The sequence below is a fragment of the Chanos chanos genome, chromosome 2 (genome assembly GCF_902362185.1).
Source record: "Chanos chanos chromosome 2, fChaCha1.1, whole genome shotgun sequence".
Lineage (NCBI taxonomy): Eukaryota > Metazoa > Chordata > Actinopteri > Gonorynchiformes > Chanidae > Chanos > Chanos chanos.
In genome coordinates, this window is record NC_044496.1 from 45784154 (window position 1) to 45804012 (window position 19859).

The following is a 19859-nucleotide window of genomic DNA, read 5'->3' on the forward strand; positions in this document are numbered from 1 at the left end:
TGTGCGCGTGTGTTAAAATTTGTTTAGCTATTTTATTTATTTATTTACCTTTGAGGCCTGACATAGTGAAAGACCGAGTTATTCTGACGGCTGTTCTCATGATACTCATAAGTAATTTCTCACTGGAACTCACAGTGTCGCTGTTCACCAACAAAGCTTTCAGAAACGCTTCTGACCACCCACTGTAGTTGTCATACTGAGAGCTGACGACCAGGTTCTGTGTTACCCTGTATTCGCTCTGTCCATTGTTCTCAGATCTTTCTATTTCTGGACTGATTCGTTTTCTTCCCATTCGCTGGTTGGTTTCCTTATTTCTAATTATGAAACACGTTGGATTAGGTTCAGCTGCAATCTTTTGCAGTTTTTGTTTCCTCATTTTGATGGCGCGCTCCGTTTATACTAACGTGAGCTATTCATTTCCAGAGGAGATGAAAATTGGATCTGTGATTGGAAATATAGCCAAGGACATCGGCCTCGACATAAACAGACTGACAGCACGTAAGGCTCGCATTGACACTGAAGGAAACAACAGGCGGGTTTGCAACATTGATCGTAGTACCGGAGAACTGACTGTGGCAGAGAGGATTGACAGAGAGGAACTGTGCGGCGACAAGCTATCGTGTAATCTAAAATATGAATTTGTACTTGAGGGACCTTTGGAGTTACATCGCATTTCTCTGCAAATTTTAGATATCAACGACAATGCTCCCATGTTCCCCAAAACTGCAGTTAAATTTGAAATACGGGAATCAGTAGTTAAAGGGGCCCGATTTCGAGTGAACGAAGCTCACGACGCTGATATGGGGCGGAATGCAGTACAAAGCTACACGTTGCAAAGAAACGAGCATTTTGTACTTGCACTCAGCTCACACAGTGATGGAGGAAAGAACATTGAGCTAGTACTAGATAAAGAGCTTGATCGTGAGCAACAGCAAGAGGTCACATTAATTCTAACTGCTACTGACGGTGGGACACCACCGAGATCAGGTACTGTAGTCATACATGTGACTGTGCTGGATGCTAACGATAACGCCCCAGTATTCAGTCAAGCTGTTTATAAAGTCAGTCTTCCCGAAAATTCCCCTTTGGATACTGTAGTGACAACAATGAATGCCACAGATGCTGACGAAGGGGCAAATGGAGAAGTTAGTTACGAATTCAGCCGTATAACAGATAAAGCCAGAAAATTATTCTCTCTGGATGCGAACACTGGCGAAATCAAAGTCGTAGGACCATTAGATTTTGAGGAATCGTCGTTATATGAGATGCGTGTAGAAGGAAAAGATGGGTTTGGTCTCTCCTCCGATTCCAAAGTCGTGATAGAATTAACAGATGTGAATGACAATGCGCCCGCGATCAATGTGAAATCTCTTACTAGTCCCATTCCAGAGAACGCGTTATCTGGCACAGAAGTTGGCATCATTAACGTACAGGACACAGACTCTGGGAATAATCAACGGGTCCGCTGCTCCGTACAGCAAAACGTCCCTTTTAAACTCGTACCGGCGATGAAAAATTACTACTCCTTGGTGACTACAACAGAATTAGATCGCGAGTTAGTGTCCGATTATAACATTACAATCACTGCGACAGACGAGGGCTCTCCACCTTTGACTTCTTCCAAACACATACAGTTAACAGTAGCTGACGTCAATGACAATGCACCTGTGTTTGAAGAGCAGTCGTACAAAGCCCTGTTGGCTGAAAATAATAAACCAGGTTCCTCTATTGTTTCTGTAACCGCCACAGATCCTGACTGGAGACAGAACGGCACTGTGTTTTACACTCTTTTACCCGGAGAGGTTAACGGTCACCCTATATCCTCACTCGTATCCATTAATGGAGACACCGGAGTGATCCATGCTGTGAGATCGTTCGATTATGAACAATTCAAAAATATGAAAGTGCTCATCTCAGCCAGGGATAACGGTTCTCCTCCTCTTAGCAGTAATGTAACCCTCAGCGTCTTCGTAACAGATGAGAATGATAACTCACCTCAGATACTATACCCCACAGCGGAGGCGAATTCTGTGATGACCGAGATGGTGCCCCGAGCTGCGAACGGTGGCTCCCTGGTCTCCAAGGTGATAGCGGTGGACGCAGATTCTGGGCAGAACGCATGGCTTTCCTATCACATCGTGAAAGCAACTGATCCTGGACTTTTCACTATCGGTGTCCACAGCGGTGAGATCAGGACACAGCGGGACGTTTCTGAATCTGACAACATGAAGCAAAACCTTATAGTCTCTGTGAGAGACAACGGGCATCCCTCCCTCTCTGCCACGTGCGTACTGCATTTATTGATCTCCGATAACTTGGCTGAAGTTCCAGAACTGGTAGACATGTCTTATAACGAGAGGAGCACGAAACTCACCACCTATTTGATCATTTCGCTGGTGTCTGTTTCCACCCTGTTTCTCACTTTTATCATTATCATACTGGCCGTGAAGTTTTACCGCAGGAGAAAACCAAGGCTGTTGTTTGATGGAGCAGTAGCCATTCCCAGCGCATATCTTCCTCCAAATTACGCAGAGGTTGAAGGCGCCGGAACTCTCCGTGGTACTTACAATTATGATGCGTACCTTACAACTGGCTCACGCACCAGCGATTTCAAGTTTGTCAGATCCTATAACGAGGGTACTTTACCTGCTGGCTTGCCTTTATGTTCTGGAAAAACTCTATCCGCCGATAACGTTCCTGAAGGAATTGATGATGGGAACAAAGATTCACTACAGGTATTTTAATTTCATGAGTCAATTTTGCTTTCAAACATGGTTTCAAATATTGCGTTGTATTTTGTTGCACTTGAGATATATACGTTTATTTGTTTTCTTATTTATTCAGATTTTTTATTTATTTTAGAAAATGTCTCTATAATGCAAGGGGCACGATGTGGAAAGCGATGTTTGCACACGTTCTATCGAGTGTTCATATGTTACCATATGTTACCAGAATTGTGGTATCCTTACCTATCCATGGTGCTGAATCTTTAAGTGCTTTATTTATTTATTTATTTATTTATTCTATTTCCTTTTACATTTTCTCAAAGAAGCAGAATACGTTTCCCAATGTTTGCTATACCAGTTGGCATCTTAAGTCGTTCTTCTGCTCATTTCAACTGTGCTTCAGACAGTGTGTGGACTTTTTTTGCGTGCGTGAACCCGGCGGAAACATCGCTTTTACCTTACTGAATCTCGTAGTAGATGTACAATGACATTAAAGGTATTCGTATATTCGCCATATAAGAAGATGATTAAACTGCTTATTAATGGTGCACAGCAAAACTACTAATCAATACTCAAGTTTATGCATTCGCAGTTTGTCTTTGAAACCCCTAGTGTCGCTGTTGACTAAGAAAGCCTTAAGTCACTGTAAGTTTTGAGACTGGAGCTGACAAACCACCCTGAGCTTCCAGTCTCATGACGAATATGACTATCTTTAGGTCCTTAGGCTTGGTGGTATTTTGGGCTTTATTTTATATCTTAAGAAAGATTGCGTAATTAGACTGATCAACGCAGATTGTGAACTTTTTGTTACAGTATAATGACAAAGAAAACATTTTTAGTGTTCCAGATGTACGGGCTTTTTATTTTACTTATCATTACGAATGCAGTTGACGGGGTCGTGAGCTAGTCTTTTTCCAGCGGAAATGAAACTCGGTTCCTTGATTGGAAAAAATAGTCAAAGACCTCGGACTCGATATGAACGAGTTTCAGCTCGTAAGGCTCGCATTCATTTATAACATAATCGCTATATGGAATTAAAATTGATAACGTTGGAATTGACAGTAGCTGGGAGAAAAGGTCGAGATGAGCTTTGCGGCGACAGAGGTTCATGTTCACTTAAGTATTAATTAGTGCTGGAGCTAGAGCGTCATCGTATTCTGCGTCATGTTTAAGATAGCAGTGATAGTTCGTCCGCTTTTTCCAAACGACTAGACGTAGAGATACAAGAATCAGCCGTCAGTCGGGCTCATTCTCGTCTGGATCAGGTCCACAATGCAGATATAGCACTTAATACTACTCAGACCCTACTCTTTACAAAGAAATAATCATCACGTTTTGAGTGTGCAGACAAAGACAGAGGACGGAAAATACGAAGAATTAATGTAAAATAAAGAGTCAGGTCATGAACAACAGCGGGAAGTCAGAGTAATTCTCGCTGCTCCTGACAGTGGGACTCCACCGATTTTTTTAGGTTTTGTAGCCATTTATGTCACAGTGATGGATGCCAATGATAATGCCTTAGTGTTTACTCAGGTCGTCTATACAATCAGTATGCCCGAAAACTCCCCTCTTCATATTGTAGTCGTTAAAGTTAGCGCCACGAATGCAGATGTGACGCGGAATATGTGATGCGGAGTGCTGACGAATGCATATAATCGCATATCCGATAAAGCAAGAAAACTGTTCTCACATTTAAATTGTACCAGTTGAATTAAACTGATGGGGCCACTTTATTCTGAAGAGAATTGTAAGTCCCGTTACTCCCTTTAACAATAGGCTCCTTTTAACGTTGTATCGTCATTCAAAAATACTGTTGTCAGGTTACTACAGCAGAATTGGACTTCCTAGTTTCTGATTATAACATTACCATCACGGATACAGGCAAATGCTCTCAACTTTGTCTTCACATAAATATGTACAGTATGCTACCTGATGTAAGCAGTAATCTGCCTGTTTTTGAGCGGCCATTTCACAGTGCACATGTGATGGAAAACAAAGAAACAAGGTACCTTGTCCCTTCATTATGGGCAATTTACAATTGACCCAGATTATAGACAGAACGATATTTCACTGCATTTTACCCAGAGAGGCTAACGGTCTCTCTGTGTCCTCTTTTTTATCCATTAATGACAAGACCGGAGTGCTCCTTGATTGAGGGTCATTCGATTGCCTTCAGCAGTAATGTATCCACGTGCATCTTCATAACAGATGAGTGTGAACTCATTTTAGATAATATACTCCTCAACTCAAGGGAACACACGTGTGTGTGTGTAATTCATAACGAGATATACTTATCTTTCTTTGTTTCTTTCTATTGTTAAATTTGTTTTAACTATACAAGGGAATGCGGAATGCGTTTATATTTTAGTCACCTTCTGTTAATTTTTCTATGTACTCCGTACATAGAAAAGCCTGACCATAGAAGAGCCTGACCATTTTTCTCGTCGTATGGGAACGCAGTTTCCCACTATAACTCAAAGTGTCGCTGTTCACCAGCGAAGATTTGAAGAACGCCTCCCCTCGCCAACTAGAGCGGTCATGTTAAATACTGGCGAGGTTTTGCGATGCAGTTTACACTTGGTTGTGTCGGATATGTCTTTTCTGTATTTGGAATTGGCTGATAATTTGTATTGCTTCGTTTGTTTTGAAACTGGTTACTGTTTTCAAATTTAGATTTTATCATGGCTCGCAAAGAATTTGAGTTGACTGAGATGTTACTCGGATTTTGTATCCTCCTTCTGATGGTATACACATCTTATGGAGACGTCAGCTATTCCTTTCCGGAAGAGATGAAAATTGGATCTGTGATTGGAAATATAGCCAAGGATCTCAGACTCGATGTGAACACACTGTCATTTCGTAAGGCTCGCATTGATACTGAAGGTAAACGATATTGCGAAATTAATCTGAACACTGGAGAACTGACTGTGGCAGAGAGGATTGACAGAGAGGAACTGTGCGGCGACAAGCTATCGTGTAATCTAAAATATGAATTTGTACTTGAGGGACCTTTGGAGTTACATCGCATTTCTCTGCAGATTTTAGATATCAACGACAATGCTCCTGTTTTTCCAAAAACTGCAGTTAAATTTGAAATACAGGAGTCTGCAGACAAAGGCGCTCGATTTCGAGTGAACGAAGCTCATGATGCTGATATAGGGCAGAATGCAGTACAAAGCTACACCTTGCAGAGAAACGAGCATTTTGTACTTGCACTCAGCTCACACAGTGATGGAGGAAAGAACATTGAGCTAGTACTAGATAAAGAGCTTGATCGTGAGCAACAGCAAGAGGTCACGTTGATTCTAACTGCTACTGACGGTGGGACGCCACAGAGATCAGGTACTGCTGTTATACATGTGACTGTGCTGGATGCTAACGATAACGCCCCAGTATTCAGTCAAGCTGTTTATAAAGTCAGTCTTCCCGAAAATTCCCCTTTGGATACTGTAGTGATAACAATGAGTGCCACAGATGCTGACGAAGGGGCAAATGGAGAGGTTAGTTTCGAATTCAGTCGTATAACAGACAAAGCCAGAAAATTATTCTCCCTGGATGCGAACACTGGCGAAATCAAAGTCGTAGGACCATTAGATTTTGAGGAATCGTCGTTATATGAGATGCGTGTAGAAGGAAAAGATGGGTTTGGTCTCTCCTCCGATTCCAAAGTCGTGATAGAATTAACAGATGTGAATGACAATGCGCCCGCGATCAATGTGAAATCTCTTACTAGTCCCATTCCAGAGAACGCGTTACCTGGCACAGAAGTTGGCATCATTAACGTGCAGGACAGAGACTCTGGGAACAACCGACGGGTCCACTGCTCCGTACAGCAAAACGTCCCTTTTAAACTCGTAGCATCAATCAAAAATTACTATGCTTTAGTGACTACAGCAGAATTAGATCGCGAGTTAGTGTCCGATTATAACATTACAGTCACCGCGACAGACGAGGGCTCTCCACCTTTGACTTCTTCCAAACACATACAGTTAACAGTAGCTGACGTCAATGACAATGCACCTGTGTTTGAAGAGCAGTCGTACAAAGCCCTGTTGGCTGAAAATAATAAACCAGGTTCCTCTATCGTCTCTGTAACCGCCACAGATCCTGACTGGAGACAGAACGGCACTGTGTTTTACACTCTTTTACCCGGAGAGGTTAACGGTCACCCTATATCCTCATTCGTATCCATTAATGGAGACACCGGAGTGATCCATGCTGTGAGATCGTTCGATTATGAACAGTTCAAAAGTATGAAAGTGCTCATCTCAGCCAGAGATAACGGTTCTCCTCCCCTTAGCAGTAATGTAACCCTCAGCGTCTTCGTAACAGATGAGAATGATAACTCACCTCAGATACTATACCCCACAGCGGAGGCGAATTCTGTGATGACCGAGATGGTGCCCCGAGCTGCCAACGGTGGCTCCCTGGTGTCCAAGGTGATAGCGGTGGACGCAGATTCTGGGCAGAACGCGTGGCTTTCCTATCACATCGTGAAAGCAACTGATCCTGGACTTTTCACTATCGGTGTCCACAGCGGTGAGATCAGGACACAGCGGGACGTTTCTGAATCTGACAACATGAAGCAGAACCTTATTGTCTCCGTGAGAGATAACGGGCATCCCTCCCTCTCTGCCACGTGCGTACTGCATTTATTGATCTCCGATAACTTGGCTGAAGTTCCAGAACTGGTAGACATGTCTTATAACGAGAGGAGCACGAAACTTACCACCTATTTGATCATTTCGCTGGTGTCCGTTTCCACCCTGTTTCTCACTTTTATCATTATCATACTGGCCGTGAAGTTTTACCGCAGGAGAAAACCAAGGCTGTTGTTTGATGGAGCAGTAGCCATTCCCAGCGCATATCTTCCTCCAAATTACGCAGAGGCTGAAGGCGCCGGAACTCTTCGTAGTACTTACAATTATGATGCGTACTTGACGACTGGCTCACGCACCAGCGATTTCAAGTTTGTCAGGTCCTATAACGAGGGTACTTTACCTGCTGGCTTGCCTTTATGTGCTGGAAAAACTCTATCCGCCGATAACGTTCTTGAAGGAATTGATGATGGGGGCAAAGATTCACCACAGGTACATTTCTTTTATGAATTGCTGTTGTTTTCAAACACGTTTGCAAATATCGCATTCATTCACTTGAGATATTGATATAGTCAGTAGCAGTTGATTTCACAAACCACTGGGCGTTTGTAAAATCAGCAAGTTTAAACCAAACGGGTTTAAACTTTTTTTTTTTTTAATAAAAGACCCTTCAATGCAAGGGATACAAGACGGAGAGGAATGTTAGCACACTAATGAGTGTTGAAATTATGCTGATTTTCCTTAGACCAAAACAGCAACCCGGCATAATGCAACGGAAGAAGTTCATTAATATCAGAAGACCCACAGATTTTATTAATGTTTCTGATATGTGTCAAATGTTTAAATACACACTCCCACAACTGAATTAGCTCCATAATGTAAGGGCTCCTAGCACCTTTAGCAATTAATGCTTTTTCTTGGATATAAACAATTCTGAAATAGCGTTCGAAGTTATTTCGTTTTATTTATAAGAAAGAAGACTGATAGAGCTGTTCTAGGATTGTTATCTGCTATCCCTGTCCATGGTACTGCAATTTTAAGCGCATTTTTTTTCTTAATTTCTCAAATAAGTAGAATTGTTTTAGTCCAGGCGTATAATACATGCTGCCATCTTAGGTCGTTCTTCAGCGCATTTCAGTTCAGACAGTGCTTGGTCTCTTTTGTGTATTTCTTACGTAGAATGATACTTAAAATGATTTTGCACAGCAGGACGTCTGATCAATACTCGTGTTTTATGCAGGTGCAGTTTGAAACCCCTAGTGCCCTTGTTCGTTAACAAAGCTTTGTGTAACTGTGAGCTTTGAGACTGAAGCTGATGACCCACCATCACCTTCCAGTCTTACAGCGAATATAGCTGTCTGTAGCTCCATATGTTGTCCCTTAGGTTTGTTGATGTTTTGGGCTTCAACTGGCATTTCAAGAAAGACTGCATAATTACGCTGATCAATGCAGACATTTTTTATGTTACAGTATAATGGCAAAGAAACATTTTTTAGAGCTAGAAATGTTCAGCTTTGTCTTATACTTATCATGACGAACGAAGTTGATGGGGTTATGTTAGTCTTTTTCCAGAGGAGATGAAATGCGACTCCGTGATCGGAAACATAGTCAAAGACCGCAGACTCCATATCAACTCGTGGTCACATCGTAAGTCTCGCACTGATATAGAAGGTAACGGAAATCATTGTATCCAATGACATTTTTCCAACTTTGGACTTGACTGTAGCTAGGAGAATGGGTCGAGAGGAGCGCTGCGGCGACAGAAGTTCATCTTCACTTTAGTATGAATTAGGGCTGTTGCCGCCACTATAGCGTTTTCGTGTTCTGCGTCATGTTCAAGATACCAATGTCAGTTTGTCCGTTTTTCGACTGCTGGAGAGGCTCATTTTTGTCTTGATCAGCCCCATGATGCGGATATTGGAATAAATACTATTCAGACTTACTCTTTACAAATAAATGATCATTTTGTTTTGGCTGTGCAGATAAACAGACATGGAGGAAAATACGGCGAATTAGTGTTACGTGAAGAGTCATATTGTGAACAGCAGCGGGAAGCGAGAATAATCCCACTGCCAGTGACGGTGGGACTCCACTGACTTTTCAAGTTCTGTAGCCATTCACGTGACTGTGCTGGATGCAAGTCATAATTCCCCAGTGTTTATTCAGACCGTCTGTGAAGTCAGTGTGCACAAAAATTTTCCTCTTGATACTGCAGTGGTTACAGTGAGCGCCACAGAGGCTAACACGGGACACAATGGAGATGTGACATTTGAATATTGTCGAATAAAGCAAGAAAACTGTTCTCACTCTGACATAAGATCTGTGAAATTAAAGTAATGGGGCCTCTAGATTTTGAAGAGGATTGTAAATGTGAAATGCATATACGAGAAAAAAAATATGGATATTATTTAATATGAGATACCAAATGATGTTACAAGGTTCCAGTGAATTTCCTTCACTTTTTATCAGCGACACACTGCCGGTGATCTCTGTCTAAAGAAAACTCCATCCTGACAATGTTATTTAGGGGCTTGTTGACGAGACTGGTGATTCTACTCGGGTATTATTAATTAATTAATTTATTTATTCATTTATTTTGCCAAATCTCTGAATTGTCAACAACGTTGTGCACGACACAAAATTGTTCAGCTGTCATTCTTATTATCTTGAAACTTTTAGTCAATAATCATTAGTGGATTTATTTGATAACAATAGTCCTTGTTGGTGGTTTGACATAGTATTGGTGAAATCCGTAAACCGTCGCCTATATATAACAGTTTACTGCTGCCTAGAACGTGTATTCGGTTATAATTAATACATTTTGTGGTAATTTGGCCTTAGTCACTTCATGGTTTGATTTCACGTGTTCATTTAAGAAATATACTCCTGCACTTGTGTTGTCGTGCTCTCACCTGGCAGATAGTTAGTACAGAATACCACACTAGCCTGGATAAATTCACCTCAGATATGGTTTATGGATATGGAATCTATCTATCTATCTATTCCTCTTTCTTTCTCTTGTACTGTTATTGGATTTTGAATTCATATCCTATTCAGCATGTGCTCATATCCTTTGCATACGTTACTATATGGTAGTTGTGAACTGTCCCTCATAGTTTAATGTCTTCATAATATGGAAACGCAGTTTTTTGCTGGAACTCACAGTGTCGCTGTTCACCAGCGAAGATCTGAAGAACGGCTCTCCTCGCCCCCTGGGGAAGTCATATTCAGTAAGGACGAGTGTTTCTGTAGCAGTTTACAGTCGGTTGTGTCTGATCGTTCTTTCTTTTTTCTTTAGGTTTTACTGATATTGTGCATTTGATCTTTCCTTTGGTGTTATGGTGTTTAAATCTGAATGTTATCATGGGACACAAAGGATTTGAGTTCGCAGAGACATTATACCGATTTTGTCTCTTCATTCTGATGGTGCACACATCTTATGGAGACGTCAGCTATTCCTTTCCGGAAGAGATGAAAATTGGATCTGTGATTGGAAATATAGCCAAGGATCTCAGACTCGATGTGAACACACTGTCATTTCGTAAGGCTCGCATTGATACTGAAGATAACATTAAGCGGTATTGCAAAATTAATCTGAACACTGGAGAACTGACTGTGGCAGAGAGGATTGACAGAGAGGAACTGTGCGGCGACAAGCTATCGTGTAATCTAAAATATGAATTTGTACTTGAGGGACCTTTGGAGTTACATCGCATTTCTCTGCAGATTTTAGATATCAACGACAATGCTCCTGTTTTTCCAAAAACTGCAGTTAAATTTGAAATACAGGAGTCTGCAGACAAAGGCGCTCGATTTCGAGTGAACGAAGCTCACGACGCTGATATAGGGCAGAATGCAGTACAAAGCTACACTCTGCAAAGAAACGAACATTTTGTACTTGCACTCAGCTCAAACAGTGATGGAGGAAAGAACATTGAGCTAGTACTAGATAAAGAGCTTGATCGTGAGCAACAGCAAGAGGTCACGTTGATTCTAACTGCTACTGACGGTGGGACGCCACAGAGATCAGGTACTGCTGTTATACATGTGACTGTGCTGGATGCTAACGATAACGCCCCAGTATTCAGTCAAGCTGTTTATAAAGTCAGTCTTCCCGAAAATTCCCCTTTGGATACTGTAGTGATAACAATGAGTGCCACAGATGCTGACGAAGGGGCAAATGGAGAGGTTAGTTTCGAATTCAGTCGTATAACAGACAAAGCCAGAAAATTATTCTCCCTGGATGCGAACACTGGCGAAATCAAAGTCGTAGGACCATTAGATTTTGAGGAATCGTCGTTATATGAGATGCGTGTAGAAGGAAAAGATGGGTTTGGTCTCTCCTCCGATTCCAAAGTCGTGATAGAATTAACAGATGTGAATGACAATGCGCCCGCGATCAATGTGAAATCTCTTACTAGTCCCATTCCAGAGAACGCGTTACCTGGCACAGAAGTTGGCATCATTAACGTGCAGGACAGAGACTCTGGGAACAACCGACGGGTCCACTGCTCCGTACAGCAAAACGTCCCTTTTAAACTCGTAGCATCAATCAAAAATTACTATGCTTTAGTGACTACAGCAGAATTAGATCGCGAGTTAGTGTCCGATTATAACATTACAGTCACCGCGACAGACGAGGGCTCTCCACCTTTGACTTCTTCCAAACACATACAGTTAACAGTAGCTGACGTCAATGACAATGCACCTGTGTTTGAAGAGCAGTCGTACAAAGCCCTGTTGGCTGAAAATAATAAACCAGGTTCCTCTATCGTCTCTGTAACCGCCACAGATCCTGACTGGAGACAGAACGGCACTGTGTTTTACACTCTTTTACCCGGAGAGGTTAACGGTCACCCTATATCCTCATTCGTATCCATTAATGGAGACACCGGAGTGATCCATGCTGTGAGATCGTTCGATTATGAACAGTTCAAAAGTATGAAAGTGCTCATCTCAGCCAGAGATAACGGTTCTCCTCCCCTTAGCAGTAATGTAACCCTCAGCGTCTTCGTAACAGATGAGAATGATAACTCACCTCAGATACTATACCCCACAGCGGAGGCGAATTCTGTGATGACCGAGATGGTGCCCCGAGCTGCCAACGGTGGCTCCCTGGTGTCCAAGGTGATAGCGGTGGACGCAGATTCTGGGCAGAACGCGTGGCTTTCCTATCACATCGTGAAAGCAACTGATCCTGGACTTTTCACTATCGGTGTCCACAGCGGTGAGATCAGGACACAGCGGGACGTTTCTGAATCTGACAACATGAAGCAAAACCTTATTGTCTCCGTGAGAGATAACGGGCATCCCTCCCTCTCTGCCACGTGCGTACTGCATTTATTGATCTCCGATAACTTGGCTGAAGTTCCAGAACTGGTAGACATGTCTTATAACGAGAGGAGCACGAAACTTACCACCTATTTGATCATTTCGCTGGTGTCCGTTTCCACCCTGTTTCTCACTTTTATCATTATCATACTGGCCGTGAAGTTTTACCGCAGGAGAAAACCAAGGCTGTTGTTTGATGGAGCAGTGGCCATTCCCAGCGCATACCTTCCTCCAAATTACGCAGAGGTTGAAGGTGCCGGAACTCTTCGCAGTACTTACAATTATGATGCGTACCTTACAACTGGCTCACGCACCAGCGATTTCAAGTTTGTCAGATCGTATAACGAGGGCACTTTACCTGCTAACCTGGGTCTGAAGACGACATCATCTGTTGGTAAAGTACTCGAAGGGTTCGATGATGACTCTGGAGGTTCATCTCAGGTATCAGATGTTCCGTTTTTCTTGTCTTTTTTATGCATCTTTCAATCTGTTTTGACTGGTATCTTTGGATTCCTTTATTTCATGGAAAATATCGGCAGTCAGTCACAAGCCAAAGGCAAACCTCATACATTCAGCTCAAATCTTTGATACGGGTATTTTCACTCAAGATATCTTTCTATCTTTCTATTATGTCGTTTAGTGGCTAAAAATGAACATTCTATTCTGTACTCTTCCTTAATAGTCAGAAGCAATTCGGGATCTCGAAAACCTATTCATTGTATACAATGTCACGTAGGCTACATCCTGTTCTGCCTGGGTTTCTAATTTAAACGTCGTTCTTTTTTTCTTTCTTTCTTTCTTTCTTTCTTTCTTTCTTGCTTGCTTTCTTTCTTTTTGCTCACTTACTCACTTACTTATTTATTTATTTAGTAGTGTCAAAAACATTGTGTTGTTCGTTTTTCTGAATACGTATTTTTTTTCTTAAGACGTAGCTTTACTGTGTTTGGCTGTGTGTAGTTCAAGAATACTGATGGTTAGAGAAAAACCAGAGGAACAGTGTTGCAACCGCGATGCTGCCCATGGCACTGCACATGTACAGTTACTGTTATAGCAAACAATATACACTGTTTATTTAGAGCTCTAGGATGTTAAACGTGGTAATCTGTGTTAATGCAGGTTTGCAATCGTTTCCTTCCCGGTTGTGCATATTTAATTTGTTCATCAGCCGTTTCAAAAACATCTCAGTATTGTGTAATTTACATACAGTAACAGTTTATGCATTTATCCGTCAAGTCTTATCAGACAGAGTAACTGATACTCGAATGCAGAATATCTGCAATTTCCAACTGCGACTCAGAGTGTCGCTGTTCAACAAAGAAGACATGAGATTTCTGTCCTCCCACCCATTACTCATTACTGGTGTTCTTTACTGAACCTGTGTCTTTTGCTTACAGTTTAACATCCTCGTTGGACGTCTTCAGACCGCAATATTCTCTGTGATATTTGATCAAATGCTGGATTAGTTTATATATTACATGTAAGATCTGCTTGTGATGTGGTTCTGTTTGTTCAGTATGAATTTCGCATTTTCGATGGCTGAAATATACAGCTATTGTTTTGTTGTTCTCATGACATGTTCCGCTTATGGAGACGTGAGCTATTCTTTTCCGGAGGAGTTGAAACACGGATCTGTAATTGGTAATATTGCCAAGGATCTTGGACTCGATATGAACAGACTGTCAGTTCGTGATGCTCGCATTGACATTGAAGGTAACAACAAGCGTTACTGTGACATAAATCGGAGTACTGGAGAGCTGACCATAGCCGAAAGGATCGACAGAGAAGCGCTTTGCGGAAAGAAGGCTTCTTGTGTATTGAAACAAGAACTTGTGTTGGAAAATCCATTAGAATTACATCGCATCACCCTTCACATTCAAGATATTAATGACAATTCCCCTCAGTTTAAAAAGGAATTAATTCGAATTGAAATAGCGGAGAGTGCAGCAAAAGGAACTAAATTTCAGCTGGAAGAAGCTCACGATGCTGATATTGGGTTGTACTCATTACAGAACTATTCATTGCAAAGGAACGATCATTTCATTTTGGTGGTCAAATCGAACACAGCTGGTGATAAATACAGTGAATTAGTATTAGATAAGGAGCTTGATCGTGAACAGCAGCAAGAGGTCACCATCATTCTCGTCGCGACTGACGGTGGGACACCCCCGAGAACAGGCACTGCATCCATACAAGTCACGGTGCTGGATGCAAATGACAATGCCCCAGTGTTTACTCAGGCTGTCTCTGAAGTCAGTTTGCCCGAAAATTCTCCTCTTAATACGCTTGTAGTTGCAGTTAGCGCTACTGATGCTGACGAAGGGGCAAATGGAGAGGTGATGTATGAATTTGGATATGTTTCAGAGGATGAGGCTATATTATTTTCAATAGACGCACAAACTGGAGAAATTAGAGTAACTGGAAATGTTGATTTTGAAGAAGGATCCTCATATGATTTACGAGTTAAGGCTAAGGATGGTTCCGGATTGGTATCGTACACAACAGTGACAATAACAATAACAGATGTTAATGATAATGCTCCGCTGATATATGTGAAATCGCTGAAGAGTCCCATTCCTGAGAATGCACTACCCGGCACAGAGGTTGGCATCATTAACGTGCAGGATGGAGATTCCGATGATAACGGACGTGTCCGCTGCTCCGTACAGCAAAACGTCCCTTTTAAACTCGTAGCATCAATCAAAAATTACTATGCTTTAGTGACTACAGCAGAATTAGATCGCGAGTTAGTGTCCGATTATAACATTACAGTCACCGCGACAGACGAGGGCTCTCCACCTTTGACTTCTTCCAAACACATACAGTTAACAGTAGCTGACGTCAATGACAATGCACCTGTGTTTGAAGAGCAGTCGTACAAAGCCCTGTTGGCTGAAAATAATAAACCAGGTTCCTCTATCGTCTCTGTAACCGCCACAGATCCTGACTGGAGACAGAACGGCACTGTGTTTTACACTCTTTTACCCGGAGAGGTTAACGGTCACCCTATATCCTCATTCGTATCCATTAATGGAGACACCGGAGTGATCCATGCTGTGAGATCGTTCGATTATGAACAGTTCAAAAGTATGAAAGTGCTCATCTCAGCCAGAGATAACGGTTCTCCTCCCCTTAGCAGTAATGTAACCCTCAGCGTCTTCGTAACAGATGAGAATGATAACTCACCTCAGATACTATACCCCACAGCGGAGGCGAATTCTGTGATGACCGAGATGGTGCCCCGAGCTGCCAACGGTGGCTCCCTGGTGTCCAAGGTGATAGCGGTGGACGCAGATTCTGGGCAGAACGCGTGGCTTTCCTATCACATCGTGAAAGCAACTGATCCTGGACTTTTCACTATCGGTGTCCACAGCGGTGAGATCAGGACACAGCGGGATGTTGCTGAGTCTGATGCCATGAAACAGAACCTTATTGTCTCCGTGAGAGATAACGGACAGCCCTCTTTTTCAGCTTCATGCGCTATGTATTTACTGATTTCAGACAACTTATCTGAAGTTCCAGAACTTAAGGATATGTCTTACGAGGACATCAACTCCAAGCTTACATCATATTTGATCATAGCACTGGTGTCAGTTTCGACATTATTCATCACTTTCATTATTTTTTTCCTGGTTTTGACGTTGTGCCGTAGGAGAAAGTCTAGATTGTTCCATGGAGCCATTGCAATTCCCAGCGCGTATCTGCCATCGAATTACACCGAGGTGGAGGGCGCGGGAACTCTTCGTAGTATTTACAATTATGACGGATACATGACCACTGGCTCACGTACCAGCGACTTCAAATTTGTCAGCTCTTACAATGAGGGCACGCTGTCTGCTGACCTAACTCTCAAAAAGACTGAACCAGCTTGCAACGTGCTTGAAGGGCTTGTTGATGACAGGGCAGAGGTATGTCTTACTCGTTATCGCGATTCTCTGACGTCATGAAACTATAGTTTATAATAGATTATAATTTGATATTTTTTGAGTGTGTTATAAAACATTAGAGCACGCTTTACGAGTTCCATTGCAGACGAGACCATATACACAAAGCAGATATAATAAGTTCTTTTTTCTTTTTTCATTCTTGTTAAAGAATGCTTTTCTAGTTGCCACTATATTTGTTTTACATTAGATTTTTTTGCGGGTTTTCTTCGTATGGCCTCTAACTCTCTGGAGTGTTACAACTGCGCATAAAAAAATGCGATTATGTCCAGGAGATTCGATGACCAAATTAAGCGTGCGTCAAATTAAACTGTGGTTAGTTTTTTTGTTTTTGTTTTTGTTCTTGTTTTTGTTTGTTTTTGTTTTTTAATAGCTTCGTTGCATGAATATTTGGAAACGTATCGCTATTTCCTTAGTGCAGTCTTTGCTTTGGATTTTCATAAAATGTTTTTCTAAATTAGCTCAGACCTGGAAAACATAAGTAATTGAAATTGGTTTCCTAATTATGTGTTTTAAAATATGAGGTCTCAACTTTGTGGATGTACTGTTTAAATGCCCCCTCCCCCTCGTCAATTTGTAAGACTCGCATCGACGTTTAAGGTAATGCTAAACGGTACTGCGATGTTAATCTGAGCACTGGGGAACTGATGACAGCTGAAAGGATTGACATAGAGGCGCTTTGTGGGAGGAAAACTTCGTGCGTTTTCAGACAAGATGTAGTGTTAGAAAGTCCTTTGAAATTGCATAGTATCGAAATTCTCCCCTACATCCAGTAGTGGTTATAACAGTGAGCGCCACAGATGCTGACGAAGGGAAGAATGGGGAGATCACACATATGTATTTGGTCATGTTTCAAAGGGAGATAATAAGATATTCTCTGGACCATAGAACAGGAATAGGTAGAGTTGATGGTTCAATAGATTTCCAGGAACAAACATGTTTTGAATTACAAGTTATTACAAAGGATGGGGATGGTTTAACTTTTTACTCCACCCTAATTATTGATGTAGTGGATGTTAATGACAATACTCTGGTAAACTATATGAAATCTTTGAATACCCCCATCCTTGAGAATGCATCACCTGGTACAGAGGTGGGCATCATAAATGTGCAGGACAGAGACTCACAGTAATAGACAGGTTCACTGTTCCATACAGCAAAATGTTATTTTCAAACTCGTACGATCAATCAAAAATAACTGTTCTTCGGTGATTGCAGCAGACTTATTCCGTGAGTTAGTGTCTCATTACAATCTTACAATCATTGGCACTGACCAAGGCTCTCCACCTCTGCATTCAGCTAAACATTTACAGTAATTACTAGCAGATGTAAACGATAACCCTCCTGTATTTAAGAAGCCATTTTACAGAGCCCAAATAATGAAGTAGGCTTCCCGGTTGGTTCTGTAAAGGCCAGTGACCCAGACTGGAGACAGAATGATACTGTGTTATATTCTCTTTTACCTGGAGAGATTAATGGCCACTCTGTGACCCTTTTTATATCTATTAATGGAGTCACCCATACTGTTAGGTCATTTGATTATGAGCAGTTCAGAAGTTTAAAAGTAGTTATCTTGGCCAGAGATAGTGGTTTTCCTTCGCTAAGCAGTAACATAACTCTGAGCATATATAAGGGATGAGAATGATAACTTTTCTCAGGTTTTATACCCTCACCTGAAGGCAACACCTTCATGACCGAGATGGTTCCCAAAGTAGCTCATGTGGGCTCACTGGTCTCCAAGGTGATAGCTGTAGACACTGATTCTGGACAGAACGCCTGGCTCTCCTATCACATTATTAAAGCGACTGATCCTGGACTTTTCACTGTAGGTGTCCACAACAGACAAATAAGAACACAGAGGGATGTCTCTGAATCTAACAACATGAAGCAGAATCTTGTGGTCTCCGTGAAAGATAACGGGCAGCCCTCTCTGTCCGCCACCTGCGTTCTGTGCTTATTGATTGCAGATAACTTGGCTGAGGTTCCAAAACTAAAAGATGTGTCTTATGAGGACAACTCCATACTCACTTCTTATTTGATTATTGCACTGGTGTCAGTTTCTACCCTCTTTCTCACCTTTATCATTGTCGTCCCAGCAGTACAGTTTTGTTGCAGGAGATTTTTGTTTTTTGATGCAGCCGTTGCCACAGCATGTGTCTGCCCCGAAATTACACCGAGTTGGAGGGCACGGGAACTCTCCGCAGTTCTTACAATTATGACTCATGTCTGACCTCTGGCTCACGCACCAGCCACTTCAATCAAATTTGTCAGATCTTACATTGAGGGCTTACCTGATGACCTTTCACTGAAAAAGATTTTGTCCCATGCCAATGCCTCGGGAAGTTTTGGCGACTATGCGGATCATTTTCTCACAGGTAAACTAAAGCACCTTTTTTTTAGTGAAATTTATGTCGTCCACTCAGTACAAGCCCAGAAAGTAAGTAACGTCTTCATCACAGTGCCAGTTACTAAATACAGTATAAGCGACTACCTTACGGATTCGAATAAACTGAAAACGTCCCTCATATAACACGTCAGCACGTATTGTCGTAATCGAAAATATTCACACACACACACACACACACACACACAAAACATATATTATGTTATAACATATGTTAGATATGGCCTAAATATGGACATTTGTCTGTAAGCAATAAATCAGTCAAGTGTAACATGACCATGTGATGAATTGTGCACCGGTTGTACCACTTATGCTTAGGCCTACTCCTACTTGCGAATTTGACTAATGTGCATTCCTTCATAAACATGTACAAAATAATGGGTGGTAGTTAGCAACGATTTCGTTTAGACTCCATAGACTCCGTGGACAACATAAAGGAAAACTTCGCCACTGCCCATTTTAAAATCTGTCGTTGTTACACTAAATTGAATTAACTAGTAAACAAGCTTTTTCTGGAACAGGTTTGTTGTAATGTTTGAAATGTTCTGTATTTTTTGTGAATTGTCAAATCTGACAGCGTTGCTGGCTTTTATGAATATCATTGTGGAATCATCAATACCTACTTCGGACTAGGATTTACTTGTTTTGTTTTGACTGAATTCCAGTTGATGTTTTAAATGCATCCGTCTCAAAGCAATAATGAAAAATAAATTTTTATTTGGTTAGATGGTTCGATAGACTATATAACGTGAATTTCCTCTATACGTGAAACCGCCGATGTAAAACGCAGGCATGTCGAAAAAACGCCTTAGCGCAACAGATCTAGCTCTCTTGACTGTCTTAAATTTTGAAATTACCA

The 19859-nt window shown here is 41.7% G+C and overlaps 4 protein-coding genes across 4 annotated transcripts; all 4 read left to right on the forward strand.

The window, feature by feature from the left end:
- The first annotated feature begins 320 nt into the window (after positions 1-320).
- LOC115804944 (protocadherin gamma-A11-like) lies at positions 321-2744 on the forward strand. The gene has a single exon (XM_030765432.1). It carries the CDS (start codon positions 321-323, stop codon positions 2742-2744), a length of 2424 nt encoding a protein of 807 aa, XP_030621292.1.
- A 2663-nt stretch (positions 2745-5407) lies between these two features.
- LOC115804945 (protocadherin gamma-A11-like) lies at positions 5408-8600 on the forward strand. The gene is made up of 2 exons (XM_030765434.1): positions 5408-7816; positions 8565-8600. Exons 1-2 carry the CDS (start codon positions 5408-5410, stop codon positions 8598-8600), a joined length of 2445 nt encoding a protein of 814 aa, XP_030621294.1.
- Positions 8601-10687: 2087 nt separating this feature from the next.
- Positions 10688-13587, forward strand: LOC115804946 (protocadherin gamma-A11-like). The gene is made up of 2 exons (XM_030765435.1): positions 10688-13096; positions 13582-13587. The coding sequence occupies exons 1-2, from the start codon at positions 10688-10690 to the stop codon at positions 13585-13587; spliced, it is 2415 nt and encodes an 804-aa protein (XP_030621295.1).
- A 582-nt stretch (positions 13588-14169) lies between these two features.
- Positions 14170-16599, forward strand: LOC115804947 (protocadherin beta-16-like). The gene has a single exon (XM_030765436.1). It carries the CDS (start codon positions 14170-14172, stop codon positions 16597-16599), a length of 2430 nt encoding a protein of 809 aa, XP_030621296.1.
- Positions 16600-19859: the final 3260 nt, after the last annotated feature.